The sequence below is a fragment of the Poromitra crassiceps genome (assembly GCF_964638095.1).
Source record: "Poromitra crassiceps genome assembly, chromosome: 15".
NCBI lineage: Eukaryota > Metazoa > Chordata > Actinopteri > Beryciformes > Melamphaidae > Poromitra > Poromitra crassiceps.
The window spans coordinates 27,479,918-27,496,241 of record NC_139634.1 but is presented as its reverse complement, the minus strand read 5'-3'; the positions used below and the strand labels follow the sequence as shown (position 1 = coordinate 27,496,241).

The 16,324-nt window shown below is 45.1% G+C and overlaps 1 protein-coding gene across 1 annotated transcript in view; it reads right to left on the bottom strand.

Annotated features, from left to right (window-relative positions):
* The window catches only part of LOC310789872 (ATP-binding cassette sub-family C member 5), a 38,538-nt gene extending 23,104 nt beyond the window's left edge, over positions 1–15,434 (bottom strand). The window contains exons 1-7 of the mRNA XM_083651575.1: positions 15,314–15,434; positions 11,787–11,983; positions 9,990–10,145; positions 3,795–3,942; positions 2,680–2,913; positions 2,173–2,346; positions 1,224–1,371 (exon numbers count right to left, since the gene is read on the bottom strand). Of these exons, the coding sequence (XP_083507701.1) occupies positions 1,224–1,371; positions 2,173–2,346; positions 2,680–2,913; positions 3,795–3,942; positions 9,990–10,145; positions 11,787–11,968 (1,042 nt within the window). The 5' untranslated portion in view covers positions 11,969–11,983; positions 15,314–15,434. The remainder of the gene's footprint in view (positions 1–1,223; positions 1,372–2,172; positions 2,347–2,679; positions 2,914–3,794; positions 3,943–9,989; positions 10,146–11,786; positions 11,984–15,313) is intronic.
* Between the last annotated feature and the right edge of the window lie 890 nt (positions 15,435–16,324).

The following is a 16,324-nucleotide window of genomic DNA, read 5'->3' as shown; positions in this document are numbered from 1 at the left end:
ATGCTATGTGTTTTCCTCCATGCTGCTCGGATAACAAAGCAAACGCCTCAGCCCAATCAGCAGAAACACCGCCATCATCCAGTTAACAACAATGGAGATTGAAAGTAAATGGACTGGTTTTATACGGGTGGAAGTAGAGAGACGCTGTGTTGTAAGACTCGCTGGCCGTTAAGATGAATACCAATTAATCGTCATTACAATAGGTAATCACAGAAGAGCGGTGTAGAAACGAGTCCCACCTGGCTAATTTGGAGTGTGATTAAAGGGGGAAATGTATCCTTACCCACATACAGCCAAGAGAAAAGGCCATCTGTAATTTGTGGCTAAGTAGAGCGTTGTTGACAGGCCCTTCAAGGTATCAAACAGCTCTCAACACCTTGCACATTAACCTTGAAGCCGCGGGATTCAAACTGGCCTTGATTATAGTGGATGGCTTAACCAGAGGGAGCTAATGAAAATAGATGTAGGGTCAGGGGTATCCTGCCAGTTCGCTCAGAGGATAAGCCTAATTTCAGGGGATAAACTGATGATTATTACTCATTTAGGTCCAAATGAGCTCACCCTTTACTCAGAGAAAGTCGGCGACTAGAACGAGCGCCCCGGGAATATACGCCTCCGCCAACAAGTGAGTAGTCGACATCCATGTCTGTCCAGACTTTGACGTTTGAGCAAAATGCGAAGAAATTCCGTCAAGGCGTTACTGAGGTATGGCATTACCGAGGTTGAAAATGGCGTTCGTGAGGTCACAGTGACCTTGAACTTTGGCCTTTGACCAGCAAAATGTAATCAGTTCATCCTTGAGTCCAAGTGGACGTTTGAGGCAAATTCGAAGAAATTCCGTCAAGGCGTTCCTGCGATATCGCGTTAACGAGCTTGAAAATGGCATTCGAGAGGTCAGAGTGACATTGGCCTTTGACCACCAAAATCTAATCAGTTCATCCTTGAGTCCAAGTAGATGTTTGAGGCAAATTTGATGAAATTCCGTTAAGGTTTTCCTCAGATATCGCGTTAACGAACATCGGACGGACGGATGGATGGATGTACGGACGTACGTACGTACAGACAACCCCAAACCATAATAAAAATAAATAAATAATAATAAGCATAATAAAAAGCAGCAATAAATGGAACCCAGGAACCGCTTGGTCCCGACCAAAAGCAGGAAATGAGCGGTGCATATATGATATCGCCAGAGTCGCCCGGGCGACACGGCGGCCACTCACTGTGGATGTTCTGAGCGAAGGCGTCCTCCCAGCAGTACATCTTGATGAACTTTATACAGCCCAAGATCTCGTTCATCAGCCTCACGCGGCGGTCGGTCACCACCACACACTTCTTGCGGAAATACGCCGTCAGCCGCGATGCGAGCATCTGTCCAGACAGGAAGAGGGGAAACGATGACAAGAGAAATAAGTGGCAGGAGAGGAAATGAAAGCAGACACAATCACATCAGCGACGCCGCAGGCCTGTCTGGGAGGCAAGAGTGATAAATGTCTCTCACATCAATATCAAGGTCTCCAACTGTCAGACTCTGGCTTAGACTGAACACCATTTAGAAGGGAACAGCAACAAAGTTGACAAGAGATTGATGGCCTGGGAGAGAGAGATATGGTGCTGCTAAAAACACTGGTTGTGCTCTGCAACAACTCCAATTAACTTGCAGATTTTTCATGTTTAAAAAGCTGACTGGCAATGATGAACCAAATTGAACACACCCAAAGTTGAACAATGAGTCATTACTTTAGGGAGAACTTTTAGAAAATGCTCTTCACTGCTGCACTCACGCCGTCCCTGAACATTATTTGTGATAAAAGGTTTACAACATGCTCTAATGAAAACACTGGGAAAACATCATTCATTGCCGTATTGCCTCTGATCATTACTTTTGGTAGGACTTTCTGTAACGTAATGAACATTCTGTAATGAAAATGCTTTCCTTTACCGCTGTACCGACAACAATTTACAGTATATTAAAAACTCTGAAAATACTGAAAGTGTGTGCCTCTGTGTATGTGTGCGTAGTGCGTATGCACACATTTGTGTTGTTATTTATCTATTATACTAGTGTTAGAGCAGCTTTTACACAAAAACCTTCAAACTCCATCTGAACAAGGTTTTCATGCTCTCTTTTGATTGAACTCAATGTTAGAGATGTTCGAGCTGAAGTCATACCATGGCTGGGTAGAAGATGATAAAAATGGCCGACCCCACCAGTGCGGTGGGTCCCAGGAAGTAGGCAGTATAGGACAGACCCAGTATCCCCACCACTGGGCCCCCGGCCAGCAGGCAGCCCACTGACACCGCCTCAGACAGCCGCTGGCCATCACTGGTGCAGATGTTGATCAACTGGGCGGAAAGAGACAAAGTGACACGCAACATTCACCTAACAAATCAGAACAAAATCTACCCTGAACAACACCGATTAAGACATCAGCACTTAATCTCACCAGCGAACATGTCATTCCCATGTACTGATGATTCCTGCTAATCCGCTCAAATTACTAATCTTAGACAACCTCCCTTCCCTCAGGCTATGGGATTTGGGGCGCTCTGGGCAGAAAGGGTGTGCTACAGTAGTGCAAATTAAATCCATTTCAATCACGTGAATGTGTCTCCCTGAGGCGACGGATGGTTTAGTTCATTTGGAGCAGAGTCTCTCTCCGGGGTGACACCACCTACCTCTCCTGGACCGACGTCTTTAGTGCTGCGCAGGCGGAGGATCTTGTGGAAGGCGAAGGTGAGCGCCGCCCCTCGGAGGCGTGCTGCGGTGCGGTAGTTGACGGCCCACATGAGAGCCAGGGACCAGGAGCGCATCAGCTCCATGAGGAAGATCCCGGCAACCAGAGACAGGCCGTAGAGCAGCCAGCCCTCGGGGCTCTGAGAGTATTCCAGCAAAGCCCGGACCAGCAGAGCCTGGGGATGAGAGGGAAGGAGGGGAAGAAAGGAACATTTTGAATCAACAGATTAGAGATCATATCAGTAAAATGAGCATCAAAAGGTCGATAGAAGAAGAAGGGCTGGTAGCGGAAACGGACAATTTAAAGGCCTAACTGGGATGACCTTGAGAATGCAGAGAGAGTTGTGTGATTATAAACACTGATAATTAGAAAAAGATGGAACGGGAAGTAAATTATATACGGTAAGATTGCAATCCATGAATTGCGGAGCAATATATACCAGGCGGTGCACAGTCAGTGTACTAAAGCAAGCAGGAATGCGAGACAAATGTCAAGTGTGTCATTGTGTAACAACTAAATCCAGCTAATGCTATTAGTTGCGGGTAGGTGCTAGCACATACAGTATTGTGCACATAGCATGGCATCAAAACAAACAGCTTAGGATGCAGGGAATAATGGAACCCACTCAATAACATCACAGACATGGACATGGAGACATAATTACCCTTCCGTTTAAAATCAATTATTAAACGTGCCTCATCAACATTGTTCTGCAATATCTCTGCACTTTGTATTTCTCTATTGTCTGAGGCTGAAGCCATTTTAGGACATGAAGCCAAAAAGTGTGGCAGATGGGGAAAAAACAGCACATTTCTGAGGCAAAGCGTGACTGGGTAGAAAGCAGCTAATCTGTGGTATTAATAAGGGTTTCACTATCTAAGGCTTTGTAATCTCCCAGTATGTTTTCATTTCAATTCCCAGACCAGCGTGAAACGGGATGAAGCCATTTTCAGAAAAAGACACCCGGACTTGGGAGCCAGCGACCATGCTGAAAGGCGCATTAGCCAAATCAGCAGAATAAAGAGAGAGAGAGAGGAGGATTTGGAGGGTACTCACGGGCCCCACGAAGCCTGCCACCATTGTGAGGAGGAGGGAGAAGATGGCCACCAGCATGCGCGTCTGGCAGAACCTCCAGAAGACTCTGGTCAGGGACGCCCCCTCTCGCCCTCGTCTCTTCAACTCGTCGTGCCACAGAGACTCCAGCCTGAGCAGGAGCACACAAGACAATGACCACTTCATCAACTATTCAACTCCACTGAAACTCTTCTATTCTATTCTATTGTTGTTTCACTTCATGCACCTGAATGCTGAGACTCAATAGTTAGTCCAACTATTTCCCTCCCTCATTACTGCTATGCAAAGTGCTGTCATGGTACCAATTAACTGTGCATGGAAATGAGCATTTGCGACGGGCAAAATTACAAGTTATAAAAATACTTCTTGTACTTGTTACTTTTCCGTAAATCTGGTAATTAAACACTACAGCACTCCACAGAAACCGCCAATTAATCAGTCTTTCAAGTCCAGAGGGAAGTGAAGATGATACAAGAACAGTAGGAGAAAAACAGGCTGGCAATCAAGACAGCCGAGAAGCACAAAATACAATGAAAGCAGCAGGTAGGCTGATAATGTGGATACATGATGTAATGAGTCATCGTGGAGATAATTAGTACTTTAAAGGTGACCTACAAACGTACAATATTTTTTAACGAACGATGCATTACCTAATTAGAAAACTACCAAACATGTTAAAGATCTGCTAACGTACTCTTATCGCTGTATAATGTGACGAGGGTCAAATATCTTGTTGGCTAAATGCATTGTTGCTAATGACTCGGTAAAGCAGCAGCAGCAGCAGCAGCTGCAGGAACTAATTTACGCTTTAATGGCTTTATTAAAAACGTATCAGAGATAGAAAGAGCATTAAACCAACTAGATTCTCACATAGCTTGATAATTAACACTACTTGAAGTGAAATGGTGCTGAATCCAGCTGAGAAGTTACAACGAATAGCTTCCTGCACACAGTACACAGCTTGATTGACTGCTAACGAGGCTTCAAGAGTGAGCAATAAATGGACGTCTTTCTGACATGTTGCAGAAGTCTGTCAATGCGAAACACCGTGAGCAATTTACTGAAAAGTAGCCAGAACTAAATAAGAATCTCCCATATTAACATGCATCTGAACTATAGCATATATTTACACAGCATGTCCAGCCAAGGTAAAGTTTTTGTTTTTTGTTTAATTATTTTTTTTTACATTTTTTGCCTTTATTAGATAGGACAGTAGGCAGACAGGAAAGGTCAGGAGAGAGAGAGGGGATGACATGCGGCATGGGACCTCGGGTCGGATTCAAACCCGCGTCGACCACGCGAAGGACCGAGCCTCCGTGGTACACGTGCTATGAGGCGAGCCACCAGGACGCACAGTTGTAAAGTCAGAGGACACGTGTACCATTAGCAACAATAAATACAAGCAACAACAAAGACTCACAAAAATGGCAATATGTGGGGGCCAGAATTGTGTGTGTGTGTGTGTGTGTGTGTGTGTGTGCGCACGTGCACAGATCACCTGGGAACCACAGCAGTCCGCAAGAGAAATGATTTGCTTTCAGATATGCCTGAAACGTTCATAACAGCCATCTCCGAGTTTGATAGATGGCAAAAGAAGGTGATGTTCCAAGAGTGTGTTCGCACCTCACTGAGCACCGTCAAGTGTCAACTCTCCCAGGGCGCTTCTCCCATTCCCCGCTCGCTATCGTCTGGGCTGTGCATCGCCGTTGCATAACTGTTCTTGCTATGTAAACACAAAGCAAAGCCCCCCCCCCCCCCCCCCCCCCCCCTCCACCGCAGCTACTCAGCTCACGCATACCAGCCATTATACCACAATATCAGCCAGCCAACTTCAGACTTTTGAGCCCCTTTGATGCTTTCCTCATGTGCTTCTCCACACGTGACATGTTTTAATTGTTGTTTACTGTACATTCCAGCAAGCCAATACCATTGCTAAAAATATTTCTGCCTCAGAAATAAACACAATTCTGTACAGCAATACTGAAATGTTCTACAGTGCACTCGTCTTATAGTGATTACCTTTGGACGGGTCAAATTATAATCAAAGATAAATAAATAAAAATACTATAGGCTAAGCAGATGATCATTATAACAAACAAACAAAAATGTCTTTATTTCTCACGCAGATCACCATCTAATTGACATTTGTATATGTGTTCCATGAATACTGTACATATAAAGTAAAGTAATGTTATTGACTTTAAAAATCCATACAGTAAGTTAGGCCTCCAGCCCGTCTATGCGGTCTCGCATAGACGGAGACACCGCCATCTCTCCACAGACAGAGATGCCGTGATCTCTCCTCATACAGACATGCATCAAGTATCGCGATTCGCTGCTGTATCTCGTTGGCTCATTTTTGGCAGTTGTTGAGTAAAAAAAAAAGAAAAATTACTGTTTTAAACATTTCTTCCATTGTTCTCAGGTGGGACAAGGCCCAAAATGATCACTGTAAGCGGAGTATTGATCACTATAAGCAAATTATTTAAACAGCATGTGTATAGTAGGAATGATTCGGGACGACGCTTTTTGATCAATATAAGCGGTTGATCACTATAACCGTGATCACTATAAGCGGATTCCACTGTATATTGCATCGTATTGTAGTTTTATTGAATGGTGAACCCCTAGTAGCACATCCCTCCCTTCTAGCCCTGGTCAAAGCCATGGCCTGCTCATTTACTAAACACAGTTGTCACTAGATAGATACAAGAGTAGACTCTCTCACATGCCCCTCCTCTATACTGTCAAGTCATGAGGCCTTCATTTGCAGCACGAGCAATGGAAAAAGCATTGGTTCTATTTTGAGCAAGCACTCAACAACGCAGCCGCAGCGCTCCCTCACACTCTTCTTGCCAATCATTAAAGCCCGTTGATGAAAGCCACTTCCAGAAGGGGTTTTGAGTTACAACTGGGCATTTCACTGGGTATAGTTTAGCAGGCACACCATGCCTTTCCCTGGGTATAGTTTAGCAGGCACACCATGTCTTTCACTGGGTATAGTTTAGCAGGCACACCATGCCTTTCCCTGGGTATAGTTTAGCAGGCACACCATGTCTTTCCCTGGGTATAGTTTAGCAGGCACACCATGCCTTTCCCTGGGTATAGTTTAGCAGGCACACCATGTCTTTCCCTGGGTATAGTTTAGCAGGCACACCATGTCTTTCCCTGGGTATCGTTTAGCAGGCACACCATGCCTTTCCCTGGGTATCGTTTAGCAGGCACACCATGTCTTTCCCTGGGTATAGTTTAGCAGGCACACCATGCCTTTTGGCTTATGGTCTGGTCTAGCCTGGCCTGAGCCAAAGACAGCTAATGAGCGTGTGACTGAGAGCGAGACAGTGCGTCCTCCTGAGTAGACGGGTTAATGACATAACTAACTCTCACTGTAAGCTCCTAAATCCTGCTATTCTTAGCCGCCTCCCGTCCCGCCATTAGTCCTGGTAAATAAAGACGGGATGTTCATCAATCATCACACACGTGGGCAGACCACATGCAACACAGTGCAAACAAACCAGTTCATAGAAAGCACAAACACACAAAAGTAGGCTTGGGTGGTATTAAGGTATTATTACCGTATTCCCGGGGTACTTAGAAATACCGACGGTATGATTTTCAATACCGTCAAAACCTTTTCTGTCTTTTTTGTTCAGCCAAAATAGTCGCAAGTGTCCTTGCCTGTGCTGGGCTTTAATAGCCTAATTTTATTTATTATTATTTTATTAATTTATTTTGATTTTCATTCGCCTTTTGTAGGCTACTTTGTTTTAATCTTATTATTAATAGGCAAGCATATACAACACTATATTGTTTTTTCCCGCCAATATTTTATTTTTCAATGTTTTTCGGAATACAAAGAACAAAATCAAACAGTCTCAGACACAGGAAAAGGAGCGAAAAAAGAAAAAAGAAAAGCCATGTATTGCATTACAACGTGGTGCTACCAGCCGCGTGAGGTGCTTATGTGCTTGCAAGAGATGTTGTACATAGGATACCACGCAAGGGGTCCACGTGAAACCAGTTGGGCGAAAATCTCTTAAGTGAGTTAGTCCTCAGGAACCTGAGGACTAACTCACTCTCCATCTGTACAACTGAGGCAATGTCCATCAACCACAGCTGAAAGGAAGGTGGCGAGAGGGACTTCCATTACTTCAGAATGGCGACAATCGTCCCCTGTGTCAAGCAACACTATATTGTTTAGGACCAATTTAAACTGAACATGTTACAGGCTTGCCCATAACAGTGTCTCACACACACACGCACACGCACACGCACACGCACACACACACACACACACACACACACACACACACACACACACACACACACACACACACACACACACAGAGGGGAATCTCACCCTTAGCATTGTAAACTCCCACACTAGGATTACCCAGAATGCAACCCGTTTGGCCTTGGCCTGACACCTGTCTCCCTGCTGCTGTCTGTGTTTGAACAGTGTTGTCCCCACATTCATCTGGCTCACATGCAGGGCACGCAAAGTCAAGCAGCTTCCTCAATATTTGTTTATGGGTGGAAAACAATCCCTGTGAACCCACAGAGTGAGATTAAAGTACAGTAGGTTAGTGGTATATGATATCAGCTTCACCTCGGCCCAAGCACAGCAAGCACAGCTGGGCATCTGCACCTGGGGCTAGTTACGAGGAAATGAAAAAATGACTTTTTCACCTTTAGAAAAAAGTCTCTGTATTATAGCGTACCGCTATTTAACAATAACCCGACGCTGCCAGATGGTTTCTTTTCGAATAACCATTTGGGAACGAGACACACGGGAAACCGTTTCAAAGGGCAGACACTTTGAAGAAATACCTGGCAGTGGCAGGTGATTGGATGAACCATCCGTCTATCACAGGCTCGCTCTCGCCACACCAAAGCCCGCCCATAACTGCCTCATAGGATGCTGATTGGTGCGAACCCCTGGTGTCAGATTCAAACCAATAGATTGGTGGTAAGATGGATTTGTCGTGTGATTGTGATCTCATGATCTTGCGCAAATCCAGGTGAATTGAACAAGACATGCCAGAGAAAGGTGCAAAATCACTGCATCTTTTTAGTCGTTACTTCATGGTATTAACCCGACGCGGCCAGATGGTTTGTTACACCAAACCTGTGTTATTTTACCAAAGCAAGTGGAGACATGCAGGAGCCAAACCTTGTCATTTGAATATCTATCTGTCATCTAACTGACAGATAGCATATCATTGCCTAACTCGGTGGTTCCCAAAGTGGGTGTCGGGACCCCTCGGGGGGTCGCGGGACACCCCTAGGTGGGTCACAAGATTATTTCAGAATGATTGAAATTGGCCTAAATAATGTATGAACTACAGAATGTGTCAAATACAATTTGAAAATTATTAGAAAGAACACATTTGAACCATGAGTGTTACATTTTGCTTCTTTTGTCCACAAAATTCTCACCATGTGCACACGAAGGTTTGTATGCTTCAACCACCTCCGGGGATAGTGAGGCTTGCGAGCCTCTGGCACTGTTTGGGGGTTGGCTGCTGAAAGGTTTGGGAGCCCTTGACCTAACTGAGCACTATATAGATCACATGTCTCTCTCTCTCAGTACGAGGAAAGACCACTAACTAATATCGCTGACGTCATTTCTCTCGGCTGACGCATCACTAAGATCTCTAACTGATCAGATTGACTCCCGTCTGTTCCTGTGCTCCAGTATCAATATCACCATACACCACCCCAACGTCTCGCTTCGCCCAGTTAGACACTGTCCAAATGCTGTTTCCATCTTGAACTTTGGCAGTACAAAGAAAATCATCTGCTTTGTCCAAGTCCTGTCTCCCACTTTTCTTTTCTTTTAGATTTATTTTACAATTACTGATCAGCATATTATTTTCTTCTTTCCATAATTTTCCTCCGACTGAATTTCAGTTTAACTTTTTCAAGGTGAAACATGTACTCATGTTTTTATATATTGTCAGAATCTGATTTTCAGACCTGTTCCTCAATACAATAGCAGTGAACGGAGAGAGGAAAAATTTAATTGGCCATTCTCCACTACCGGAGCAACAGAGAGAATCACACATATTGGGGTTATATGCTGGTCAGGAACTACCAAAGTTCAGCATCACTTGCGCAGGCAGCACAGGTGACTTTCAGCAGGTACAGCTTATTATAGCACCTGGGTGAGCTCACCTCTGGCAGTTGATTTGGGAGGCTTCGTGGCAGGACAGCCCCCACACATCGTCTATAGACAGGCTGGACGCCTTGTAGGCCTTCAGTGCCAGCGGGGAGAGCCAGTGCAGAGTCATAAAGGACAAGAAGCCAGCGTTATCCACTGGGTGCTGGTGCCTGGAATGAGGAAGAGCACAGAGAAATAAGACACGACACACACGCACACACGCACGCACACGCACACGCACGCGCACGCGCACACGCACGCCCGCCCGCACGCACGCACACACACACACACACACACACACACACACACACACACACACACACACACACACACACACACACACACACACACACACACACACACACACACACACACACACACACACACACAGGTGCTATGTTGGGAGTGTGTGCACCCACAGGCCCCTGCAGAGTGCCGGCGCCTTTGCTGGCCAAAGTGGACGAGAAGGTGACTCATGGCCACGATGTTTGAACAGCAATTTGCACGACCTTCACAAAAATGTGAGGGAGCAGCGAAAGAAAAAAGAAGAAAGAAGAAAGAAGAAGTTGAGGAGCCTTTTATCAGCCGCTGTTCAAACAGCCCGTCTGCTGCCGACGGATAAGTTCCCTTTTCCTTATCATGGCCTGAGTCCTGCTGCAGTCAGGACCTCAGACGGCCAGCAAACACAACTACAGCAAGAATTGCCTCAACGTGTGTATCTTTGAGTGTGTATGTGTGTATCTTTGAGTGTGTATGTGTGTTTGTCCATCTGTCTATACACTGCAAAACATATCCATCTTAACAAGTCATCCAGTCTTATTATTATTGAGTCCTAAAATCTTTCACTTTCTTGAAACAAGGGGGGGAATATTGCAGTGGTGCAAATGCAACTTGTTTCGTGTCTTTTGTAGAATCAAGTGTCATTTTCTTGACAGTACGCAGTAGGGGTGGGCGAAAAATCGATACACCATAGTATCGTGATATTTTGCCTGACGATATTGTATCGATATTTGGACGCCAAGTATCGATATTGCAAAAAAAAAAAAAAAAATTGCAGGCCATGGCATGCCACCGGGCTGCTATAAACGTTCGTTCCAAGGCCAGCAGTAAACAAACGGTAAGATATTTTCATTTTGTTTTAACAGTAACAGTTTTGTCATAACAGTAATTTACAAATTCCCCAGTTACTGAATGGGCTGCACAAGATGTTTTGTGCAAGTGAAGTGAAGTTGCATTGTTCAAAAACTACCTAAGTACAGTAGCCACACACACATCCAGTTAAGGTGGACTGTAAGTAGACTGTAACAAACAGTTCAGTTTGTCAGGTGCATGCAACTATGACATGACTTTATGAAAGTTGTTGGTCTGTCTACTTGACAATGTTGCTGCAATAAAATGGTTGAAGTCAGATGTACAGACTGGAAAATTGTTCTTATATAAACCAGATGTTGACAAAGTTTTCCTTTGGGGACATCATTTGCAGTTAAAAAAGTAAGAAATCGCAATATATCGATCAATATTCAATATATCGCAATATCGGCGATATCGCAATACTATCGTATCGTGACTCAAGTATCGTTTTAGTATCATATCGTGGGCATCTGGTGATTCCCACCCCTAGTACGCAGTGATCTGCCTTATTCCAATGTAAACTGCACAAGTACACAAGTTTCACAAGATGTATAGAGTGAATATGAGATAAATGTTTGTTAAGAAGTTGTTGTTTTTTGGCAGTGTGAATCTGCCTGTTTGGTTGACAGTCAGTCAGACAGCCGCCCCAGACGAACAGGTGACATGGTTTGCTGGTTTACTTGTGTGTTATCCTGAAGGGCTTCAGTAGCTGCAGGCTGTGTCGGTAGCGGCCTCTCCTCTTCGGCCCTCTGGCCGCTCCTGTTTCCGCCTCCTCTTCCTCGGGCTCGGGCAGGTCGGGCTGCGGGCCGGACAGAGTCAAGCCCTCCACCCGACCAGCTGCTTCCAGGGCGTCGGGGAACATGGCTGCTGTTCTAATCTGCGGAGAGAGCAACACAACCGCTTCAGTACCAAAATGAATCTGCAGAGAGAGCAACACAACCGCTTTAGTACCAAAATTAATCTGCGGAGAGAGCAACACAACCGCTTCAGTACCAAAATTAATCTGCAGAGAGAGCAACACAACCGCTTTAGTACCAAAATTAATCTGCGGAGAGAGCAACACAACCGCTTTAGTACCAAAATTAATCTGCAGAGAGAGCAACACAACCGCTTTAGTACCAAAATTAATCTGCGGAGAGAGCAACACAACCGCTTTAGTACCAAAATGAATCTGCGGAGAGAGCAACACAACCGCTTCAGTACCAAAATGAATCTGCGGAGAGAGCAACACAACCGCTTTAGTACCAAAATGAATCTGCGGAGAGAGCAACACAACCGCTTCAGTACCAAAATTAATCTGCAGAGAGAGCAACACAACCGCTTTAGTACCAAAATTAATCTGCGGAGAGAGCAACACAACCGCTTTAATACCAAAATGAATCTGCGGAGAGAGCAACACAACCGCTTTAGTACCAAAATTAATCTGCAGAGAGAGCAACACAACCGCTTTAGTACCAAAATTAATCTGCGGAGAGAGCAACACAACCGCTTTAGTACCAAAATGAATCTGCGGAGAGAGCAACGCAACCGCTTTAGTACCAAAATGAATCTGCGGAGAGAGCAACACAACCGCTTTAGTACCAAAATGAATCTGCGGAGAGAGCAACACAACCGCTTTAGTACCAAAATGAATCTGCGGAGAGAGCAACGCAACCGCTTTAGTACCAAAATGAATCTGCGGAGAGAGCAACACAACCGCTTTAGTACCAAAATGAATCTGCGGAGAGAGCAACACAACCGCTTCAGTACCAAAATTAATCTGCAGAGAGAGCAACACAACCGCTTTAGTACCAAAATTAATCTGCGGAGAGAGCAACACAACCGCTTTAGTACCAAAATGAATCTGCGGAGAGAGCAACACAACCGCTTTAGTACCAAAATGAATCTGCAGAGAGAGCAACACAACCGCTTTAGTACCAAAATGAATCTGCGGAGAGAGCAACACAACCGCTTTAGTACCAAAATGAATCTGCGGAGAGAGCAACACAACCGCTTTAGTACCAAAATTAATCTGCGGAGAGAGCAACACAACCGCTTTAGTACCAAAATTAATCTGCGGAGAGAGCAACGCAACCGCTTTAGTACCAAAATTAATCTGCGGAGAGAGCAACGCAACCGCTTTAGTACCAAAATTAATCTGCGGAGAGAGCAACACAACCGCTTTAGTACCAAAATTAACGTTGACAACTGTGCATAGAGCGACCTGTAGGACAGGTCTAAACAGGAGTTACATGTTTCCTCAACGCTACTTCCGTATCGTCACGGTTGGGTGAAATCTGCTTTTCAGGAACTAAGAAGCTTTTTTTGCCCAGCTCGATGACATGGCAGTTTTTCCCACATTATCCAATGGGTTTTGAAAGGGTTTCATAATCCTATATGCTATAGTTATGAAAGTCTCAGAAATTGGGAGTTATATAGTATGAGATTTGCACACACACACACACACACACACACACACACACACACACACACACACACACACACACACACACACACACACACACACACACACACACACACACACACACACACACACACACACACGGTTAGGTTAGGAAAGGTGTATTCTAAATTGCCCCAAACTTACTTCCTGTTGCAGTGTTTGCTAGTGCAATAACTGACAGTCACAGGACGTAAGCTAGGTTCCAAACTGTTCCCTAGCAGCACAATCCCATGAAAACCGTCTATATTGAAAACTCAGTCTGAGCTGATCAGCTGACCCTCACAGATCTGTTCCTTCTTCCTCTACCCAGGCAGCTGGAGGACAACAAGCCTTGTGTTTCTGCTGAATCACCCTCTGAGACACAGATAGGCTTGAGATCACCTTGCTCAGAGGTCAGAGGTCGCTGCCCCTCTCTGGCATTCAACTCAAGTGCTTTTTTCCTATTTAAAGACGACCCCCGGCGCCGGCGGGCCACCTCAGGAGCTTGGGAGCATTTGGAGGCAGCGGACATTTGAGCTAGCACTACATCCTCCTCGCACTGTCACTGATCCCTTCTGTGGCAAAGCTCCATGACGAGGTCAGCCATGCTCAGCGTGTGGTGCGGATCCACTGTCCAGAGAGAGGTCAGCCATGCTCAGCGTGTGGTGCGGATCCACTGTCCAGAGAGCATGTCCAGCGCTGACGAGATTCAATACAGAGCACTCAGTAGGCTCAGGGACAGAATAACATAACAGAGGATAAGAGGATAGGCTCCTCTGATAAAACACATCGCAACAAGCAGGCGCTGCTGGAGTGCTATGGGAACCAAAGGCAGATTTGGACAGAATGCAAAGAAACACCTTGTGTTTTCGACACCAAAACCCTCTCTGCCTTTATCGTGTGAAGTTTGGCATCAGGCTGTGAGCTGTTCAGAGCCCAAAACTGTGTAATGCAGCATTCCAGTGGTGCCTGGGGCATTGCTTTAACACCTGCTAGTCAAGAACACTGACCAAAAACAGTAGGTAACTGTTTACTGGCAACTGGTGTGGCTCCAGAATTCAGTGGAAATACTGGTGTTTACAAACTGATACCAAACATCTAAATGAGGGCAGAGCAAATGAATAAGTTTATGTACGACTGTACACAAAGAAGTGATCTGCTCACTCAGGGAAGATGGACTTTAGCAAAGATAAAGATGTCATGATTGCTCTTCCACCTGCATTTTTGGCTGACTTTGTCATTATGTGTCAGTGTGTCAGTGTCAGTCAGTGTATGATCAATAGCCTATTCCCACTGCAAACAGACCAATTATGAAAAGGTCATAGAGCACACAATAAGGCATTTATTAATGTATTTTCCCTCATTTCTGTCTTCTGGTTCAAGGTAATTCAGGGGGATAGGCTATGCACGTGTTGAAGAGCAGAACTTTTAACAGTGTAGATTATTACTTACTTCCGTACCACCATGGCTAGAAGTGTTTATTAATAATGCTTAACTGAGCTTAATTGGAAATCAACACGTTGCCCAGGGGGGAGCGCAGTTGAAATTAGCTACCTAGCTGGCATTATAATGTTAATTAATGTGCACTAGCTGTCCCACAGCTAGACTAAATTAACAAAACAAAACAAAAATACATTTCCTTTATAATATTCATCAATATGGATCTACTTGATCAATTAATATCACCGTCATATCATCACCATGATACTAACCATCAACAAGTGGTAGTAGCTACTACAGCAGGTAGCCTAGTATGGATAAAGTTTTCATTCAAAATTCACTTACATGCAGTTCGGCTGGTGCTGTGCTCGTGTTGTTTAGATCTTGGCTTTATGACCCGGATGGCGTTTTACGCATGACACCTTTTAAGTTTTGTTTTGCCATTAAACCCGCTAGGTGACTTTCTCACATCTTCGTCCGGAGCAGAGCAGAGCAGAGCGTGTCTCAGCCCGTCTCAGCTGAATGAAGAACACTGTGTGCGGGCAGTACACATGGTGGTGTAGAATGACGCCGGCCGGTCTCCTCACGTGTCAGCGCGTGTTGTCTGTCTCCCTCCCTCCAGCAGCCTGAGGAGCTCCAGCTCGTCCACGGGCTGGGCTGGGCTGTCTGTAGTAGGGGACGGAATTCCCCTTATCACTCTGACGTCATCCTACCGGTGACGTGACCAACCGGTTGCTAGAGCTGTCACCGTGTAGAACTAAACGGGGTCGGGACCGATACAAACTTGACTGGCGCTAGGCCAGAGCATGTAAGAAGAAGCCAAAGGTTCTCACTCTACTTCCCCACCCTACTTCCCCATACCACAAAGGTGTCTTTTTTCATAGTGGCCTGGCCTCCCTGTATCTGTGTGTGTGTGTGTGTGTGTGTGTGTGTGTGTGTGTGTGTGTGTGTGTGTGTGTGTGTGTGTGTGTGTGTGTGTGTGTGTGTGTGTGTGTGTGTGTGTGTGTGTGTGCGTGCGTGTGCGGGCGTGTGTGTGTAGCTAGGTGTGTGTGTAGGTGTATATATTTTTTTGTGACCAAGTTTTTATTGGTTTTTCTTTTTGTTCGCATATGAGGATACACTACAACACAAAAATTGTGTGTAGGTGTATATATGTGTGTGTGTGTGTGTGTGTGTGTGTGTGTGTGTGTGTGTGTGTGTGTGTGTGTTGTAGATACATATGTGTTGTCTGTCTATTCACATGTGTGTGTTCACAGTAGTGTAGTAAGTGTCGTGCCATTTGAAAATGATCTTAACTGTTAATGTTTAGCAGACCTCTAGGCCTGTGTCATTCTATTCGATCTATTTAGATTTGAA